General features: G+C 58.3%; 1 protein-coding gene across 7 annotated transcripts; it reads left to right on the top strand.

Moving 5' to 3' along the window:
- The first annotated feature begins 1,260 nt into the window (after positions 1-1,260).
- ITGA7 (integrin subunit alpha 7) lies at positions 1,261-19,893 on the top strand. 7 transcript variants are annotated; one of them, XM_060024918.1, is made up of 26 exons: positions 1,312-1,645; positions 5,754-5,881; positions 5,981-6,060; positions 7,167-7,422; positions 8,306-8,425; positions 9,291-9,498; positions 9,608-9,673; positions 9,761-9,801; positions 10,178-10,266; positions 10,391-10,518; positions 10,651-10,746; positions 10,893-10,954; positions 11,077-11,246; positions 11,668-11,817; positions 12,463-12,578; positions 13,158-13,350; positions 13,433-13,513; positions 13,620-13,699; positions 13,838-13,912; positions 14,065-14,167; positions 14,653-14,829; positions 14,996-15,127; positions 16,896-17,009; positions 17,238-17,336; positions 17,425-17,550; positions 19,579-19,893. In XM_060024918.1, the coding sequence occupies exons 1-26, from the start codon at positions 1,440-1,442 to the stop codon at positions 19,807-19,809; spliced, it is 3,327 nt and encodes a 1,108-aa protein (XP_059880901.1). In that variant the 5' UTR covers positions 1,312-1,439; the 3' UTR covers positions 19,810-19,893. The 7 variants fall into 7 exon arrangements, with proteins under 7 accessions (XP_059880904.1, XP_059880902.1, XP_059880901.1 ...); XM_060024916.1 differs by lacking the exon at positions 8,306-8,425 and adding an exon at positions 7,914-8,045; XM_060024923.1 differs by adding an exon at positions 7,914-8,045 and having other exon boundaries at positions 9,608-9,801.
- The last annotated feature ends 21 nt before the right edge of the window (positions 19,894-19,914 follow it).

The raw sequence follows: 19,914 nt of genomic DNA, 5'->3' as shown, positions 1-19,914 counted from the left end.
CAAGTGACAGAGACAAGAAGGGGGATAAAGACAGAGCTGGGGATGAGACAAAACCAGAGGGTGAGAGAGAGAAGGGAGAAAAATGGAAAGATGGGTATACCCAAGACCAACACCCAGTAAGAAAGAGAACCAGGAACGGGATGTGGCAGCAAGTGAGGTTCCAGTTGTGTCAAATTATTTCCTATCTCTCTTCTTGGCCCCATTTCTGGATTAGAGTTATAAATAGCACAGTTGGAAAATGTCCTCCCCCCCTTTGCCTTTGTCTCAGCCTGGGGGGAAGGGAGAGGCAGAGGGGCAAGTCCCTGTGCACATCCCTGGGAAGCCCCACCCCGATCCTGCCTGGGCCAGTGCAGGACCCTGTCCCCTCCAATCCCTTCCCCTTTGGAGGGTAGGAAATGTACGGTTCTGGGAAGGATCTGGAAGCCAGAGACATCTTTCCCATCTCTCTCCCTCTTGGGGCCAATCTCTCACATTTTTGGCCTTCTTTGACAGTCCATGCTTTCCCCCCAGCTTAATTTCCTCTTCCTATATCACCCTCAGTCTTTTCCTTGTTTTCTCCCTTCATTCCGTCCTTGTTGATCGAACTCTTACCCTTCTTTCTCAATCTCTTTTCTCTTTCAGTTTTCTTTCTACCTGCCTCCTTTGTTCCCCTCCCCAGGCCTGCTGAGTTTTTCTTTCTTCTCGCCTCTCTTTTCCTCTGCTTCTCTGAACGCTGACGATGTATGTGTCTAGCAGAGCCGTCGCCAAGGCAGGACTCTGAGAGGTGGGATGGGATGGGATGGGAAATGGTTTGATTCAAACAGCAGGAGAGGTGCTCTGTGTGTCCATGAGGAGAAGGTAGCATTAAGGGACCACTCCGGACTCATCTGCATCTTTCTCTCTGCATTTCTCTCTTCCCAGACTGCCCTTGAGCCTCATCCACTTCCCATCTCTTACCCGTCCCGCCCCCCGCCGCTCGTCTTTTTCGGCGCCTTTCTATCCGTATTTCTCACTCCCTCCCCGTTCCCAGACGCCGCCTCCACCGCTCGCGGGCTAGGGCAGGAGTCGGGGGAAAGGGAGAGCGCTGGTGGGGGCGGCGCCCGAGGTGGGGTGGGGCTGGGAGGGTTCCCACCCGGAGCCACCCTCCTGGGCATCCCTCTGCGACTCCGGCGGCCTCCACCTGCAGCGAGGCCGAGGGGCGGGGCGAGGGCGGGGCCGGGGCGGCACCCGTGGGAGAGGAGGCGGGAGCCGGAGTGGACCAGAGGTTGCGGCCGCTGCAGTCGTCCTGGCTGGTGCTGGGGCGGCGGAGCGGCGGGAGAGGGGTGGCGAGGCGGAAGACTGGGAGACCCCCTGAAGGACCAGCGAGACTCGGAGACCACAGACCCGCCTCGGGAGACCTGGGACTCGGGGCGCGAGCGGATTTCCTTGCGCTCTCCCGGAGCGCGCGCGGGGGTCGCCCCATGGCAGGGACTCCGGGCCGCGATCCATGGGGGGCCCCTGGCATTTGTTACCTTCTTGGCTCCCTGCTTGTCGGACTGCTCTTCCCAGGGGCTGTCGCCTTCAATCTGGACGTGATGGGCGCCCTGCGCAAGGAGGGCGAGCCAGGGAGCCTCTTTGGCTTCTCTGTGGCTCTGCATCGGCAGTTGCAGCCCGGACCCCAAAGCTGGTGAGTCACCACACCCGCGCAGAATCCCCGTGCCCGAGCCACAGGTGCCCCCCCGGCCCGCCCCATCTCTCAATCTTCCAACCCCATCAAGACTCAGGCTGTCTACAGATAACCCACACCCCAGCCTGGAGCCTTGCCTGTCTTGGGTCTGAGACCCAGCATCTTGCTTTGGGGATAAGTTGGAGAACAAGGTCCTTGTCTTGGCTGCGAGCTGTCTCCTTTCACCTTTCACCCCAACTTGCATTCTTGCTCCAGTCCCAGGGCTTGTGGCTCCCCTCCTTCTGGGGGCTGAACTCCCTCAGGGAGGGAGATTGAGCATTTGGCCTCTGCTTAGGTCAGGAGGAGAGGGAAAGGACAGAGATGCTGAAGGTGCCGTGAAGGGATGGAGGGTAGACTCCAGAAATAACTTCCTGCCAGGCCATTGCCATGGGATGGAAAGAGAGCATCAGGACACTGGGCTGCCGCTTCTGTGGCTCAGGACCACAGGAAGGCTGGGAGAGGACCTGGGAGGGTCTGGCAGTCTGAACTATGTGGTTTGGTGATAAGAGGGTGGCAGACAACAGAGCCTCCAAAGTTGTAGCAGCAGCCGCAGCAGTGAGAGAGATCCAGGAAGGATGCTGGCCAGGCTGTTCCCCTTCCTCCTCCTCAGGAAATTTCCAGCTCCAGGAATCTCAGCAGTGGGGAGAGGCAGGGAGAGTGAGGGGCAGAGGACAATTCTGGTTATTTTCTAATCAGTTCGGGACCCGTAGGAGAAAGACACACTTATGGGGCCTGTGACTGTCATGCTTCCTGTACTATTGGCCCCAGCTCCTTATACGATTTTAAAAAGACAGGCAGGAAGGGGAAGAAAGCGGCCCACCCCTTCCTGCCTGGGGACTTTTCTCTCCTAGGCCAGTGCCTAAGCCACACTAAGTGTCCATTACTGGGATCAGTGCTGTCCACTGGGACTATCTTCTCCCCACTGCTATTGGCCTGGGGGCAGAGCGTAGGGACAAGAGCTCATTTCTCTCCCCTGCTCAGGGAGGAGGGGCTCGCTCTGATTCTTCTTCCATTATCCCTGTCATCAGGGAGCAGGGTCAAGCAGTCCCCCAAACTTTGGGAGCAATGGAAAGCTACCGACTTCATCTCTTCTTCAGCCTTCTATCTGCTTCCTCCCTCATCTCTGTCTCCCTCCCTCCCCCCTCCCCCCATGTGCTAGAGTTCTAGGACTGGAGGCCTTTTTAGGACATGCTGAGCTCTCTGAGCTATTTCCAGGCAAATTCTAGGTTATTTTTAATAGCTTGGTCTCTTGTCATTTCCCCCTCGTCTCTGATGGTGGCCCCTGAGCCAAACTGGGGGCCTTCTCAGAGGGGCCTGACCGCCTCACCCTGCTCTTGTCCCAGCAGGGGGCGCTCTGCTGTCTGGTGGCCTGTGAGAGGCCAGATACCTCGCTACGTCCCTGGCTTTGGGGTTGCAGGTCACCTTCCCCAGCACTCGCTGATCGAAAGACATCACCAAGTTTGATGTCCTTCAATCTGGCCCCGGATGAGACTTTGAAGTGTAACCTTCTTTGCTCTGTGGTTTCAGCCTCATTTATTTCCATCAACCGTAATACCGTCAAGTGTACTACCATATAGAGTTGTTGTGAGCATTGAAAGAGTTGTTAACACATGTAAGATGCTGAGAATAGTGCGAGGCCCACAGTGGGTGCTATGAAAGTGTTGGTACCTCTTTTCTTGTATGGTGATCCACAGAGCTGGAGCGTAGCTTTAGTGCCTTCCAGCGAGCCTGGATCCAAAGGCTTGGCTGGAGCACCCCCCGGGCTGAGCCAACCTTTCAGGCCAAGCACCCTCCCCAGAGGGCCACCCAGATTGAGAGAGTCAGAGTGGGCTGGACTTGGGTTGGGGCCTGGAGTGAACGGGGAATTGCGAAGTGCAGAGGTACTGGGCTACTCCTTCACCTCCACTTAGCCAGGCTCCCGGGGAGTCCTTGGCTCCTAGCTGCCTTTCTCTCTGCAGTGGCTGCATCTGTGGGTACTGTTCTGTCCAGAGGCCTGGGGTGGCTGGGGACCATGGGATGAAGCCGGGAGGGAGTGTGTGGCTGGGGCAGAGGTGGAGGGACTGGAGAGGCTGTGTGTGGGAACTCTTGTTCCAGGTGGGATGGTCCGGTCATAGCTATGCACTCAGCTTCTTTCCTCCATATGGACCCCTCCCCTCCTCTCTACTCCCTACTCATGACCTCCAGGGGAGATGTGAGCATTAAACACGACCGTTAGCTTCTCCTGGTGCTTAGTTCTGCACTGACCAGCTGAGACACTGCGTGTCTCTGTGAGCCTGCATAATGTGTGGGTCCAGGTGTCCTCCATATGGGCACCTCCTAGGGGGCAAATGCAAAGATGAATGAGGCAGCCCCAGTCCTCCAAGGGCTCCCCATCTCTGTGTTTGGAGGTGGGAGCACCATGGACGTGTCTGAAGGTTGGCCATGCCACCTAGCTTCTTTTTCTGCTTGGGTACCCTCCTCTCCTCATCCCTGTCTTCCTTTTCGGAAGGTGGCCAGTCATTGGGTGGAAAAGGCATGGATATTGGAATTAGGCATGTGTGGGTTTGAATTCCAGCATCCAACTAATGTCTCTGAGTGAGTTTCCTCATCTGAAAGAGAAGCAAAGAATCCTCACATAGGATTGTTGTGCAGGTTAAATGAGATAATGCAGGTAACATGCCTAGCCTGGTGCCCGGCACCTAGTAGAGAGTCATAAACGTTAATTCCTCATATCCCTGGCATCTGGCCTAGGGCCTGACCTATAGTAGGTGCTGAATAAATATTACTTCCTTGTATCACCAGTGCCTGACACAGGGCTTGGCAGATGGTAGGTTCTCAATAAATAGTTGTTAACGAATGCCCAGTGTATGCTCTCTTCCCTGACACTCCCCATCCCCCTCTCTCGTGACATTGGCTCTGACACGGGGTGACAGCTGCTAAGAGACGAGGAGGAGCTGTGGGAAGGGAGAATGGCTCTGTGCCCCATCAGAACTGGCACAGTGCCCCACAGATGCCTGTCTGCAGTATTGCCCCACACAGTTTTGGGCCTTGCGCCCCAGCGAGGGCGATGGAGGAAAAGAGCGGGGGAGAGAGGCCTCGAGGTTTGTCTTGCTGACGCTTTTGAGTCTCCTTCTGCGAAGAGAAGATCCTTGTAGCCAGCTGGGTGCCAATCACCTCACCTCTCTCTCTCCTTCACTCCTGGCCTGGGGGTCCTCCCCAGGGGACCCAGGCAACCTCCATTGCCAGCACAGTCCTCCCCTGGGGAAGAAGCCTTGGCTGTGATCATGGAAAATTGTCCTGCCAAGAAAGTTGTAGCTGGGAAAGCGTCTGAGGGGGAGGTAGGAGAGCAGGCTGGGCCGGGGTGGGGCGGGGGGGAGGAATGGGGAAAATCATGGACAGGGGGAGCAGAAGGAAGGATGGGGTAGGGGATTCAGGATGTATGGGGAGAACGGGGCTAGGATTGGAGACAGAAGGAGAAACTTGCCCCTACCTCCATGCCAGCCGGTGTGACTGATAGAATCCTGGGCTGGCACGGTTGCTGGGCGGTGGGTCTTTGACAGATCCCCGAGGAGAGGGTGAGGGAGGCGGACCCATATCTCGTCTCTTGCTTGGCCCCCCAAGGCTGGTCCCTGGTCCACCTCATGGTGCTGTTACTTTTGCTCCCAGCATTTTTGGCATTTCTTGGAAGGTTTCAACTGAACTGTGGTTGGGGAGGAGGGCAGAGCTTGGGGATGGGGCCAGGGAGTGGGGGGTAGGAAGGGCTGGTCAGGAACAGGTGCTGGGAACAGGCGGTTCTTTCAAACCAGCAGTGCTGGCCAGGCTGCTTGGGTGGCGCGTGTGTGTGTGTGTGTGTGTGTGTGTGTGTGTGTGTGTATCTACTATGTATGTGGTTCTTCATCCAGATGGTATGTGCATGCGTAATGTGATGACTGCACGGCCAAGTGTGTTAATTTGCCCGTATCAGGACATGGGAAAACCGGCTTTTGGCCCTTTGCCTTAGTCCTTCAACACTCTGCCTGGTACCGAGGACTTGGGCCTGGGCAGCTCTGGGGAGGTGGCCACCAACTCCTGCCGCTGCCCCACCGTGCAGGCTGCTGGTGGGCGCTCCCCAGGCCCTGGCCCTGCCTGGGCAGCAGGCGAATCGTACTGGAGGCCTCTTCGCTTGCCCCCTGAGCCTGGAAGAGACTGACTGCTACAGAGTGGACATCGACCGGGGAGGTGAGGGCCCTGTGGGGGTGGGGTGGGGGGCCCAGGAGGAGGGGAGGGGAGGACTTGGCTTCCTCTTTCCTCCCCTAATTCCCAGTGTCCCGCCTCCAGCTGACGTGCAGAAGGAGAGTAAGGAGAACCAGTGGTTGGGAGTCAGTGTTCGGAGCCAGGGACCTGGGGGCAAGATTGTTGTGAGTACCATATCTTTTTTTTGTTGACTTTTAATGTTTACTATTTTTATTGAAAAAGGTCATGAAAATTAATTTTTAAAAAGAAGGAAAAACAGTTTGACTCTGTAACGGTAATATAATTGCAGTGGGTACCACTTCTTGTGACTTATGCAAGGGTGGTGTGTGTGTGTGTGTGTGTGTGTGTGTGTGTGTGTGTGTGTATGGTGTGTGCATATGCACAGATGTGCTTACAGAACTCAGGCTGGCAATATGGTATGATGGTCCGCTTCTGAGGACCTCAGAGAGATACAAAAAGGTGTAAGACATGGTCCCTGTCCTTATAAATTTAAAAATATCTAACCGTTCATCCATGCACTGATTTGTCAAACTTACTGAGAACCTTTTATACATCAGGCATTGTGCTAGTTACTGAGAGAGGACGTGTAAACTCAGGGAAAAGCCTGGTTCTCAGCTAGCCTCCTGCATAGTTCCAGAGATTCTCATTCTCTCTCTCTGTGTTATCACTAACGTGCACAAACAATAAGTCTCTATGGGGCAGAATATGGTTAATGCTAAGTGAGTGGTATGGTCCCCAGTCTATACAAGTTCAAGGGAGGAGTGGAGAGCAAAGACTCCTGCAGGTGGGGTGATTTGAGCCAGGATTTCCAGAATAAGCAACACTTGGAGAGTGGAGAAGGGAGGGAGTTCTTTGCAGACAAGGTGGCGGTGCTTAGAAAGGTTCAGAGGCAGTACCAAGCTGGGCATGTTGGGGGTAGTCCCATCTGGCGGGATCGAGGAGACACGAGTTCTGGGTGCTGGCTTAGTTGTGCTGTGGGTGCCCGGGCAGAATGTACAACAGCGTTTCTTCCTGCCAGGGTGAAGAAGTGGGTGCAGAGAGGATAGGGCAGGGGATTATATATATACCTGCCTTACACTGGGCTGGGGGGCGGTGCCCGAGTGATGCTGGCAGATGTGTCTGTGTGTGTGCGCGCGCCTGTACGCACCTGCGTGCGTGCACCCGTGTGCAAGTGAACCAGTGTCTGCCAAACGTCTGCACACGGGCAGTGTGGCTCGAGCAGGGTCCTGGCCCTCACAGTGGAATGACCCCCTCTCCTTTTCTCCCACAGACCTGTGCACACCGATACGAGGCGCGGCAGCGTGTGGACCAGACACTGGAGACGAGGGACGTGATTGGTCGCTGCTTTGTGCTAAGCCAGGATCTGGCCGTCCGCGATGAGCTGGATGGTGGGGAGTGGAAGTTCTGTGAGGGACGCCCCCAGGGCCACGAGCAATTTGGGTTCTGCCAGCAGGGCACGGCTGCTGCCTTCTCCCCCGACAGCCACTACCTCCTCTTTGGGGCCCCAGGAACCTATAACTGGAAGGGTGAGTGACTCCCTGGGGAGGGGAGAAGGGAACCAAAATGTCCAGTACCTCAGAGAGGGGGTTGGGGGCAGCATGTGGCCAAGCACGCCCACATGTTCACTGCCGTGGAGCCCTGGGGCCCTGCCACGCTTCTCACCACAGCCATGCCAGCACGCACACGAATGGGGCCATCGCCTCTCCTCCGCATGGCCGAGAGTTCCGCAACATGCTGGCATGAGCTCCCACATGCCCAGCCGGGGCCCGCATGCTCCAACACACCAGCCCACACCTCATCACTCCCATTCCCATCTCCGCACGCTGCCGCTGGCCGGGCTGACACTCGGTGAGTGTGATGCCAAGTCTGGGGGACCCCAGGCAGCTTGGGCCGGGAGGGGGTGGAGATAGGGCTGGAAAGGAGAGGAGGGGCTTCCCTGGGTGCCTGTCTAACTAGCGCCCGGCCTGCGGGTGCTCTGTGCTCCCTGCCCTGGGCACTAACAGGTCTGTCCTTGCAGGCACGGCCAGGGTGGAGCTCTGTGTGCAGGGCTCAGCGGACCTGGCACATCTGGACGACGGGCCCTACGAGGCGGGGGGTGAGAAGGAGCAGGACCCCCGCCTCATCCCTGTCCCTGCCAACAGCTACTTTGGTAGGGACCCCTCCCCGGCCCGGAGCCGCTCTAACCCTCTGCTTCTCTCTCTTGTCCTCTCTCTCCATGCTCCCATCCTTCCGTCTCTGTCTCTGTCCCTCACTCTGTCTCTGTCTCTGATTCTTATCTCTCTGGTCTGTTTGTCTCTCTCGTATTCTTTCTCCACTTCTTCCTCTTTCTGTCTGCCTCTGTCTCCCCACTCTGTGGCCCCTCCTCTGGATGTCCCTCCCCTGGTGTCTCCCCTGCCCCACCCCCCGCAGGGTTGCTCTTTGTGACCAACATTGATAGCTCAGACCCTGACCAGCTGGTGTATAAAACTTTGGACCCTGCTGACCGGCTCCCAGGACCAGCCGGAGACTTGGCCCTGAATAGCTACTTAGGTTTGTAAGCGCCCCTCCACGTCCTCCTGGGCCCTGGGGGCTTGGCCTGGCCTCCCCACCTCTCCTGCCCTGCCCCCCAACACGTACCCAGAGAAACACCCACTGGGCCCAGGTTACAGACAAGAGCTGAGCGCGGTAACCAGGCCCAAGGAGAAGAGGCCCCAGGGGGGAAGCCTCGGGGCTGTGAACGGGGGTCTCCATGGAGGAAGATCCAGATGGGCTGAGGCTGTACTAGGAAGGGAGGAGGCTAGGCCTCTGGGGGACTTTCTCTGAGGGATGGATGGTGGGCATGTGCAGAGAAAGGTCCCGCTGTGTTGGTAAGTCCCTCTCCTTTCTCATCCGCGTCCTTCTGCAGAAGAGGAGGAAACGAGGCCTGGGAGAAGCTTGCGTGAATCAAACTCTTCCCCATCTCCCCCCCGTTTCTTCCTCTCCCGTCCGTGTGAAGTCTTCCTCTTCCTGCCAGGATGGTGGGCGTAGGGGGCAAAGAAGGTGCATTGCGTGGGATGGGGGTCTCCTGGGTGTGCAGAGAGGAGAGCAGTTCCAGGGAATCATATGGGGGCGCCCTGGCCCAGCTCCTGCCGGTGCCTCAGCCCCCAGCCCAGCGGCCTGGCCTTCTCAGCCATTGCCTTCCTCCTTCCTCCCCAGTCCCTGAGGCCGACCTCATCGCGCTTCTCGTGCCAGACCTTAGTCTCTGGGTGGGGAGGGCTTCCGGGCCTCTGGAGGGGAAGAGGAGTGGTCCAGCTGTGGTGGTGATGCCTCAGGGGGCACCTCTCCCTGTTAGGGAGGGGCAGGGTGGGAGGAGCTGTGACCTACCCTGGCTGGGAGTCTGGTGGGGACAGCTCACTGGTGAGTCGCCCCCATCCAGGTTTCTCCATCGACTCGGGGAAGAGTCTGGTGCGAGCAGAGGAGCTGAGCTTTGTGGCAGGGGCCCCCCGTGCCAACCACAAGGGTGCTGTGGTCATTCTGCGCAAAGACAGCGCCAGTCGCCTGGTGCCTGAAGTTATGCTGTCCGGGGAGCGCCTGACCTCTGGCTTTGGCTACTCGCTGGCGGTGGCTGACCTTAACAATGACGGGTGAGAGTGGGCTGAGGCGGGGGGAGCCTGGGGGCGGCTGGGTCTAGGAGGGGTGAGGGGCCTCTGGCCTCTCCTCCTGACTCCACTGGCTGTCTCTCTCTCTCCATAGCTGGACAGATCTGGTAGTGGGTGCCCCCTACTTCTTTGAGCGCCAAGAAGAACTGGGGGGTGCCGTGTATGTGTACATGAACCAGGGGGGTCACTGGGCTGGGGTCTCCCCTCTCCGGCTCTGCGGCTCTCCTGACTCCATGTTTGGGATCAGTCTGGCTGTCCTGGGGGACCTCAACCAAGATGGCTTCCCAGGTGTGACTGGGGACAGGGAAGGCTGGGGAAGGGGGGGAGGGAAGGGGGAGGGGCAGGGGTGCAGAAGTGCCTCTGAGGTCAAGGGGAAGGTCTTCTGAGGGCTCAGGGAGAGGAGCAACCTGGGCTCCTGCCTGAGCTTTACCATTTACCAGCTTTGTGACCTTGGGCAAGGACCCTTTCTGAGCTAGTGATGCCTGCAGAGAGTAGCTGAAAGGATTAAAAATGCCATGTGTAAGGTGCCCAGGACTTAGTAGCCTCTCAATAAAATAGAAAACACAGGGTATGGAACTGAGTGACTGAGGGAAAGTAGGGGCCTGGACCTCAGGCCTCCCACCCTCAGCCCCCACGTCTGATTGCCTTCCTCCCACTCCTGCAGACCTTGCTGTAGGGGCTCCCTTCGACGGGGATGGGAAAGTCTTTATCTACCACGGGAGCAGCCTGGGGCTTGTCGTCAAACCTTCCCAGGTGAGGGGAGTGGTGGGGATGAGGGGATGGGTGTCTGGGGGACCCAGGGGGCACAGCAGCAGAGGGCGGGGGAGGCAGAGGCTGGGGTGTGATGGGTGGGGAGGCTGATGGTCTGGTCCCCCAGGTGCTGGAGGGCGAGGCTGTGGGCATAAGGAGCTTTGGCTACTCTCTGTCGGGCGGCCTGGATGTGGATGGGAACCGCTACCCGGACCTGCTGGTGGGCTCCCTGGCCGACACTGCCGTGCTCTTCAGGTGAGCCGTCCTCCTCTGCTGGCCTCCCCCTCCCCAAGGCCCAGCCGCTCTGCAGTGCCAGATCTGCCGCCTCCCCTCTTTCCCAGCCTCATGTTCTCATGTCTCCTGTGCCCTGGACTCCCCCTTCCCCAGGGCCAGGCCTGTCCTCCACGTCTCCCACGAGGTCTCTATTCTTCCAAGAAGCATCGACCTAGAACAGCCCAACTGCGCCAGTGGCCACTCGGTCTGGTGAGGCGAGGTCCGAGGGGAGGGTGGAGGGGAGCCTCCAGGGTCCAGTTCTCCCCTGTCTACCCAGTTTGGGGCTGGGGCTGGGGCGGGAGTGGGCAGGGTTGGGGTGTGGCTCGGGCCTGTCAGCCTTGTCTTCGTCCCCGCAGCATGGACCTCAGGGTCTGTTTCAGCTACATTGCATCGCCCAGCAGCTACAGCCCCGCTGTGGGTGAGTGAGGCCCCTCCACGCTCACCCCGTTGGGTGTCAGGGTGGGTCACTCCGGGGTGCAGAGAAGGGCCCATTGGAGCTGCTCTGCAGCTCACCCGCCCCTCCTCTCCCACCTGCCACAGCCCTGGAGTACACGTTAGACGGGGACACGGACCGGAGGCTCCGGGGACAGGTGCCCCGTGTAACCTTCCTGAGCCGTGGCCCAGATGACCCCAAGCACCAGGCCTCGGGCACCGTGTGGCTGAAACACCAGCATGACCGAGTCTGTGGAGACACTATGCTTCAGCTCCAGGTGGACGCTGACCCCTTGGCCTCTGAGGGCCATTGTCATCGCATCGTCTCTTTTCCCGGCTTCCTCTCATCTTCTTCCCAAACACACTCACACCTCAGTCTAAGATCTCGACTTTTGGGAAGGCTCCCTTTCGGGCCTCTCTTTTACCTGCCGTTTTCTTGCATCTCCTGTCAAGTTCTATACGCCCTGGAGATGGCCACGGCAGGTTCCGTCTTCTCGTCTGGTCCCCGAAGCCCTAAATCCTGGCTGTCTTCCCTTCTCCACCCCAGTTGCTCTCCCCCCGCTAGCCCAGTTCTCCACCTCTCTCCTTCGTCTCCCTGAGCCTCTTTCCAGGATCTGCCCTAGGTCTGGCTGGGGCTTTGGGCAGGGCTGGGGTCTGGGGGTTGTTCTTGCATTCACGTCTATCTTTTCCCTTCCCCAGGAGAATGTCAAAGACAAGCTTCGGGCCATCGTGGTGACTCTGTCCTATAGTCTCCAGACCCCTCGGCTCCGGCGACAGGCTCCTGCCCAGGGGCTGCCCCCCGTGGCCCCCATCCTCAATGCCCACCAGCCCAGCACCCAGCGGACAGAGGTGAGCATGCGTTCTGGTTTAGCCCAGGAAAAGAAGCTGGGAGGGACAGGGATCGTGAATCCCTCGCCAGTGACATTCATAGCTTGCAAAATTCTTTCATGCTACCCCAGTTGTTCCTCATATCTCTAGATGCTGTAACAGGCGGGCCACAGATGTAAAATGGCCCAAATTATCACACGTTCCTAGTCAGAGGGGACAGGCAGTCATTCAGGGGCCCAGGGTGCTGGGGGTCTGCCATGTTCAAATGTGGCCTCCAAGGTCCTTAGGTCACCTCTATCCCATCAGTTGGAGGGGGGCGGGGACTTCCTTGTATGGGTCTTACGGCCAGTCCGGAAGTGATGCTCTTTACTTCTCTTCACGTTCTAAGTCTGGGACTTAGTTACATGCAAGAAAGGCCAAGGAAATGCGGCCTCGCTGTGGACTAGCCTGCTGCTCTCTACCACGGCATCGTAATACTCCCATCATTTTACTGATGAGGACACAGCTCAGAGCGGTTAGGTGACCAGCTGGGTGTCACACAGCTAGGAAGCAGCAGATCTGCGGGTTGAACTCAGGTTGTTTATTCCGGTGATCCTCTACCCCGCCATACGCCTTGGCGATACATGCACCCCCTGGGAATGACCCCCTCTTCAAATCTCCCCCCAGATCCACTTTCTGAAGCAAGGCTGTGGTGAAGACAAGGTGTGTCAGAGCAACCTGCAGCTGGTCCACGCCCGGTTCTGCACCCGTGTCAGCGACACGGAGTTTCAGCCTCTGCCCATGTGAGGGGGAGCGAGGGAGCAGGTGGGGTGGGAAGGCAGGAGATCAAGGGACGGAAGGAAGTCCCCTTGGGAGGGCCAGCAGGAGCGGGGGCTGAGCCTGCAGGGAGAGGGTGGAAGGTGGAAGGTGGGGAGAACCTGCCGAGAGCTCAGAAGTTTGCAGGATGAGGGCAGTGAGGTGCCCACAGGGGCTCCTCTGGCAGGGAGTGACAAGCCTTCACCATATAAAAAAAATTATACAGTTCACATACATCTCACTGTTAAGTCTTCACAACCCCATGAAGCAGGAAATATTCCTAGTCCCACTTTAGAGATGGAGAACGGAGGCCTAGAGAGGTTAAGTTACTTGCCCAAGGTCAGTAAGTGCTGGAGCTGGGGCCAGAAACAAAGGTCCCCTGACTCCCAGTCTTGACTCTCTTGAGTCTGAGGCTTGGACCAACGTGTGCGGAGATTCGGGAGAGCCAGGGTGGGAGGAGAGGTTCAGGGAGTGGGGGCAGGCAGCATGCACTGGCGGGGGAAGGAGGAAGGGAGAGGCGGGGGCAGGTGTTCCGGTCTTAGAGTGAGCGGGATCTGACCCCCCAGGGATGCGGATGGGACGACAGCCCTGTTTGCACTGAGTGGGCAGCCAGTCATCGGCCTGGAGCTGAAGGTCACCAATCTGCCTTCGGACCCAGCCCAGCCCCAGGCTGATGGGGATGACGCCCATGAAGCCCAGCTCCTGGTCACCCTCCCTGCCTCTCTGCACTATTCAGGAGTCCGGGCCCTGGACCCTGCGGTGAGGGCCCGGGGCAGGGCAGGGGTGGGGTCTTGGGGGCTCCAGTAACCCAAGCTGATCTCTCCTTCTCTCCCCACTCCAGGAGAAGCCGCTGTGCCTGTCCAATGAGAACGCCTCCCATGTTGAGTGTGAGCTGGGGAACCCCATGAAGAGAGGTGCCCAGGTCGGCATATGTGCCCTTATCCCTATCCGAGTGGCTCTCTCACCCCTGACCCCTCCTCAAGCCCCTCGCCCTCCCGGACTCTAATCTTGCTCCACCCTTTGCCTAGGCCACCTTCTACCTCATCCTTAGCACCTCAGGGATCACCATTGAGACCACAGAGCTGGAGGTGGAGCTGCTGTTGGCCACGTAAGGCTGGCGGGGCAGGGTGGGTGAGGGTGGGGGCAGTGGCTTGAAGTCCACCTAGAAAGGGCTCTGCTGTCCTCACCTGATCCCTTGGGGCGGTGCCTGTGCCCGCCACCCACGCCTGCCCCTGCCACACTCCAGGATCAGCGAGCAGGAGCTGCGGCCGGTCTCTGCCCGAGCCCGTGTCTTCATCGAGCTGCCGCTGTCCATCACGGGGTAAGCCCTGTCCAGGGGGGCACCTCCGCCAGAGGGGTGGGCATTGTTACCCCCAGACCCAGGCCTGGGCTCTGCCTCACCTGGCCTGACCCTCCTGACCCTCCATCAGGCCCCAGGCCTCCTCAGCCCCTGTTTTGACCCCTCCTCACCAGGGTGGCCATTCCCCAGCAGCTCTTCTTCTCTGGTGTGGTGCGGGGCGAGAGCGCCATGCAGTCTGAGCGGGACGTGGGCAGCAAGGTCAAGTATGAGGTTACGGTAAGTGGCCCGGTGAGGTCCCTCCCTTCTTGGCACAGAGGAGAAGCTGAGACATGTCCCGAGGGCTGTGGCTTTTCTCCCATCTGGCACCTGGTTCGAGGCCTCCCCCAGTTCCTGGGCCTTGGCCGTGTGCAGGTGCTTGTGTTGAGGGCTCAGTTGACCATTTCCTCCTCATTCCTGACTGGACATCTCACCTGCTGGTCTGGGGAGGCCATGAGGGCCCAGGGGCCTCTGCTGGTGGATGGGGACAGGGGGGGAGGGCTGATGTCTCTCCCTAGAACCCTGCCCTTGCTTGGCTGGGGCCTCCCCGCATTTCCCGGGGACATCTCCAGGTTTTCCTGGGTTTGGGGTGGGCAGAGAATGGTGCCTGGATCTAGGATCCTGAGTCTTTGTTGAAGCTATGCTTCCTGAGGCTTCCCCGCAGCCCTGTCCCCTCCATCTCTGGGGATTTAGAACCTGTCCTTTGCACTCTCTTGTGCCCACAGGTCTCCAACCAAGGCCAGTCACTCAAGACCCTGGGCTCGGCCTTCCTCAACATCATGTGGCCCCACGAGATTGCCAACGGGAAGTGGCTGCTGTACCCCATGCGGGTGGAGCTGGAGGGCGGGCAGGGGCCGGGGACGAGGGGACTCTGTTCCCCCAGGCCCAACGTCCTCCACCTGGTGAGGCTTAGGCGAGGTGGGTGGGGCTGCAGAAGCAGGGTGGGGCGTGGTCAGACTTTGGGAAGGATGCCATGGGGCTGGGGGTCTGCGGCCGGTCGGGGGCCAGGAGGAGGGTGCTGGGGAGGAGGTGCCACCTGTCCCTCACTGGGCCCCCTCCCCACCTCAGGATGTGGACAGCAGGGACAGGAGGCGGCGGGAGCTGGGGCAGCCGGAGCCACGGGAGCCTCACGAGCAGCCGGAGCCCAGCACGTCCTGGTGGCCAGTGTCCTCTGCTGAGAAGAAGAAAAACGTCACCCTGGTGAGGGCGGGGCACACGTGGCCCAGGCAGGATGGGGTGGGGCACGTGGTATGACAGAGGATGGCGGGGGGAGGGGAGGGCAGGGAGCTTCAGGGTGCCGGGTGGCCTGTCAATAGCTGTGATGGTCACAGACACCGGGGGCAAGGTGACAGGGCACTTCACATCACACCTGTGAAGCAGCTGCCGCCGCCGCCGCTCCCCCACGCCCACCAGGTGTTCACTCCAGAGCAGGGCACTTACCATAGCCCGTTACCCACGCGGTTGATTCTCCCTGCGTGTGTATGAAAGGTCACATTTTATAGGGGGTGGTTTGAGCCATCTCTGAGATCTGTTTGTTATTCTTTTGAATTCTTTTAGGCCAGAAAGTCAGTTTGCATAAGGAAACCTGCTTGATTTTCACAATGTCAAAAAACACTTGAAGGTTTTAAAAGTTCTAATAATTGAATCGATAGTATATTTATGTGATTCATTAAGCCTATCCTTTTCGAGCCCTTTTGCCTCCCCGTTTCCTCCTTGTTTCACGTGGTTTTGTTCCTGGCGGGGCTCACTGAGCGGATTAGCGCAGACTCTGTGTACTCGTCCCTTTTAGGATGGCGCTGGCAGTGAGAGTGGGGGGGGGGGGCACAGATCGGGGGGTGCTTGGCCTGGTGGCAGAAGGTGAATCCCAGGTGCGGAAAGGATGGGCAATAGAGGCAAAAAGAGGCAAAGAGACCTTGGCAGGGGGAGGCAGCAGTTGGGCCAGCTCTGGTGGCATCTGTCTGGGAGGAAGTTCCGCTGCCACAGCCCATCCTTCCTGGGGGCCCTCAGCTTCCCTGCTCCCCTGAGAGCATGGTGGAAAGCAAATGAAGTCACCTCAGGGGTGGTATGAGCTTGTGTAACTGCTGTTTCCCCGTTACATGGATAGTCCTGCTTTCTCCAGGTGAATGATTTCTTCTGAAAGGCCACCCTTTTTGCTAAGAACTTTGAAATGGATTCTTTTACTTAAAATGACTTTTAGACAAATTGACCAAGGATTCTTGAATTGCTCGAAAGTGGCCATTCTTCTGTATAGGCAGCGTGATGGATAGAACATTAATTTTTAGGCAAATGGGCCATTAGGTGGGATTGGGCCAAATGGATTTAGGTCAGGCGTGGAAGGAGAAGGGCCTAAGTCCCCTGTCCCCCCAGCAGCTCCGGGCATCCTCCTGCTCATTCAGTGAGTTTGGGCTTCACGGAGGAGCGCAGCTTTGCCCACTCTGGACCTGGGTTCAAGTATCCGTGCCACCCCTTCCCAGCTTTGCTAGCTGTGTGACCTGAGGCAGGTCACCTGGCCTCTTTGAACTTTAATTTCCTAGTTTGAAAAATGGGGATGATAATAATATGCACCTTGCAGGACAGTTGTGAATTTAAATGAGATAAGTACCTTGCAGATAGATGCTCAATATATGGGACTGTCATTAGGTAACATGAGCATCTACTGGGGAAGATACTCTTCCTGCTGCTGTCAAGAGACCTCCTCCCTGCTCCCCATGCATTTCAAAGCCAAATAGCCCAGATTTGGGGTAGGCTGCTCTTTTGGACCACAGGGTTAGTTTGGGAAGACTTCTTGGAGGAGGGGAGTTTGAAGCCAGGTAAGGAAAATGGGAGAGATATTGAATGAAGAGCCAGGGGAAAATGGGGGCTCATGGAGGGATGGAGGGAAGGCTCTGGGCAGACAGTGTCTGTGTGACCACGTTTGTGAGGGTGCTGGGGCCAAGCAGCTCAGAGCCCTGCGGGTCCTGGTCCACAGGACTGCACCCGGGGCACGGCCAGCTGCGTGGTGTTCAGCTGCCCTCTCTACAGCTTTGACCGTGCAGCTGTGCTGCATGTCTGGGGCCGCCTCTGGAACAGCACCTTCCTGGAGGTGAGAGTCAGGCTGGGGCACTGGGCTGGGCATCCTCTTCCCCAACCCCCGCCCTGGGGCTCACTTCTCCTTCTTCCTCCTTCCTGTCCAAATGCAGCACACTCTCAACCCAAGACAGGCAGAAACACCCTCCGTGTCGGGCACCATTCCGTTTACAACTTCAGGAGCTCGGGGGAGGTGGGGGCGTGGGGGCATTTAGGAGGAGGGTCTCCTTCCCTGCTCCCTTAGGAGTACTCAGCTGTGAAGTCCCTGGAAGTGATTGTTCAAGCCAACATCACCGTGAAGTCCTCCATCAAGAACTTGCTGCTCAGAGATGCCTCCACAGTGGTGAGCTGCTGGGCTGGGGGCATGAAGCAGGGGAAGCTCTTCTGTCCCGTTGCTCCAGCCCTTGTTCCCTTAACCCCTTGCTCCCCAGATCCCAGTGATGGTATACCTGGACCCTGTGGCTGTGGTGGCAGAAGGAGTCCCCTGGTGGGCCATCCTTCTGGCTGTACTGGCCGGGCTGCTGGTGCTGGCGCTGCTGGTGCTGCTGATGTGGAAGGTGAGGCTTGGGGAGGGTGATGCCGCTGGGAGCAGGGCTCCCCTGTCAGGCAGGTGGCCTTTCATGGTGTGGTTCTCTCACCCAGTCTCCCATTTATTCAGCAAATCTGCATTGAGCACTTACCCTGCGTGTACCAGGGTCTCTATCAGGCCCTGGATGTTTCAGAGATAAGTCAGATGTAGATCCTGTTCTCAGGGGTTTTATAGTCTAGTTGGGGAGGGGAGTAGTCCAGGACGAGGCAGTGGACTGAGTCAAGAAAGTGCAGTGGGAGCTCAGGTGAGGGAAAGCTTGAGAGCAGGTGGCCCTGGAGCTGCGCCTTAGAAGGTGGGGTGGTAGGATCTGGATGTGGGGAGAGGGATGGGTTGGTGTGGGCCTTACAGGACTATGAGGGGCAAAGCCATGGAGGCAGGGAAGTGTGGTCTGAATTAACTAGAGCATGGTGGGTAAGGCTGGGAAGGAAACTGTGGCCAAGAAAGCCAAGCAGTGTGGAGAACTGCCTGCAGGGGACTGTTGCCAGGACTGAACTCGGAACCTCCATATACCAGGCTCTACCTGGAGCCATTCTCATACACACAGAGTGTAGCCAGAATCACGTGTGCGTCTGGGGCTCCACATTAAAAGCCCGTTCATGCGCGTGTCAGTACAGAGAATCACGTCCATCACCAGCAGTCATCCCCTGAACCACATGCCACATCTGGGCCATGTGGAGCCATGCATGCCCTTGGGGCCTCCCCAGGACCAAGCACACCCTCTGGCAAATGTGAGTCATCAGTGGACCAGGCCTCTGGGCATCCAGACTGTTGGGGACCTTGCCATTCTTAGGGGGGATTGATGCCTCCGAGAAACTGGCTCCAGAATCTCTGCTTCCTGCTCCCATGGAAGGGGGACAAGGCAGAGGTAGAGGCGCCCATCCTTCCTCAGTCTTCCCATCCTCCACCTCTTCTGCTCCCTTCCTCCCTTACGTCCCAGTGTGGCTTCTTCCATCGGGACAGCCAGAGCTCATCTTTTCCCACCAACTTCCACCGGGCCCGTCTGGCCGTGCAGCCCTCAGCTGCGGAAGCTGGGGGTCCAGGGACCGTGGGGTAATCGTTGTGTGTGAGCATGTGTGTGTGCGCGTGTGTGTGCGTGTGTGGGTATGTATGTGAGTGTGGGTCGAGCTCCCAGCATTCAGGCGACCAGGAATGTGCAGGGTGTAGAAAGGAGATTGCATGAGGGCGGTGTGAGTTCCAGGAACTGAGGGGAGGTGGTTGTCAGGGTGAGGCCCTAAGGGTGAGTGTGCACGGCCTGGGGCACGCACAAGGGTTGGGTGGGCTCCTGGGGTTGTGAGCATGTGGGGAGTGCAGGAAGGTGCCGTGCATGTCTTTTCTGTGGGCATGAGTGTGCAGAGACACATGTGCAAGGAGGTGCTGTGCAGTCCAGCATGTAGGAGTCCTGGGAAGTCCTGAGTGTGAGTGTGCAAGGGGCACATTTCTGTCTTGGTAGGTAAGGGCCAGCATGTTCATGACTTAGCGAGGGGCCAGGCTACCGTATTCATAGAGGAGAGGGCCCGCCCTAAGGGCGATGCTGCTCAGTACACAGGGGTTGTGCGTAGGAGGCTTGGGAGGAATCATTCTGGAGTTTGCGGGGCTCTAGGAAGCCACGTTTTCCCTCTGCTCTTGTTTGTGTTCTAGGGGATGCTACTGGGTCTCTTAAAAATCTTGGGGGTGTGGAAACCTTTGGGGTCAGCAGTCCTGATGTTCTACCTTCAACCCCCTCTTTCAGGCACCAAGGGAGATGTCCTTGGTCCTGCACCTCAGGCCCCTCCTGGTCTTTCTCTTGCTGTCAGTGAGAACCTGGGGACCCAGCACTGATGGTGGCACCTGTGAGGGCTGCTTCCTGCACGAGTTGCTGCCCAGCCAGCCCCTTTCTGCTGCTGTTGGTTCTTTCTGTCCCAGGGATGGTGGAGGCAGGAGGCTGGGCTGTGCTGGGCATCTGCTCCAGGGACCTCAGCCCCGCAGCCTGCTCATGTCTGGCCTGCTGTTCTTCCAGATGGGATTCTTCAAGCGGGCGCGGTACCCCGAAGCCACTGTGCCCCAGTACCACGCGGTGAAGATCCCACGGGAAGACCGGCAACAGTTCAAGGAAGAGAAGACGGGCACCATCCTGAGGAATAACTGGGGCGGCCCCCGGGGCGGAGGGCCCGATGCACACCCCATCCTGGCTGCGGATGGGCACCCGGAGCCGGGCTCCGATGGGCACCCTGTGCCAGGCACTGCCTAGCCTCCTCCTTCCCAGCCTGGCCCATGGGTCCCCTGCACCCCTTCCCCAGAGATGGCTCCTAGGGATGAAGGGGGCAGGCTGGGTTGCCGGTGTCCCATCAGGATG

The sequence above is a fragment of the Delphinus delphis genome, chromosome 11 (genome assembly GCF_949987515.2).
Source record: "Delphinus delphis chromosome 11, mDelDel1.2, whole genome shotgun sequence".
Classification (NCBI taxonomy): Eukaryota; Metazoa; Chordata; class Mammalia; order Artiodactyla; family Delphinidae; genus Delphinus; species Delphinus delphis.
This window is presented reverse-complemented; position numbering and strand designations above follow the sequence as displayed.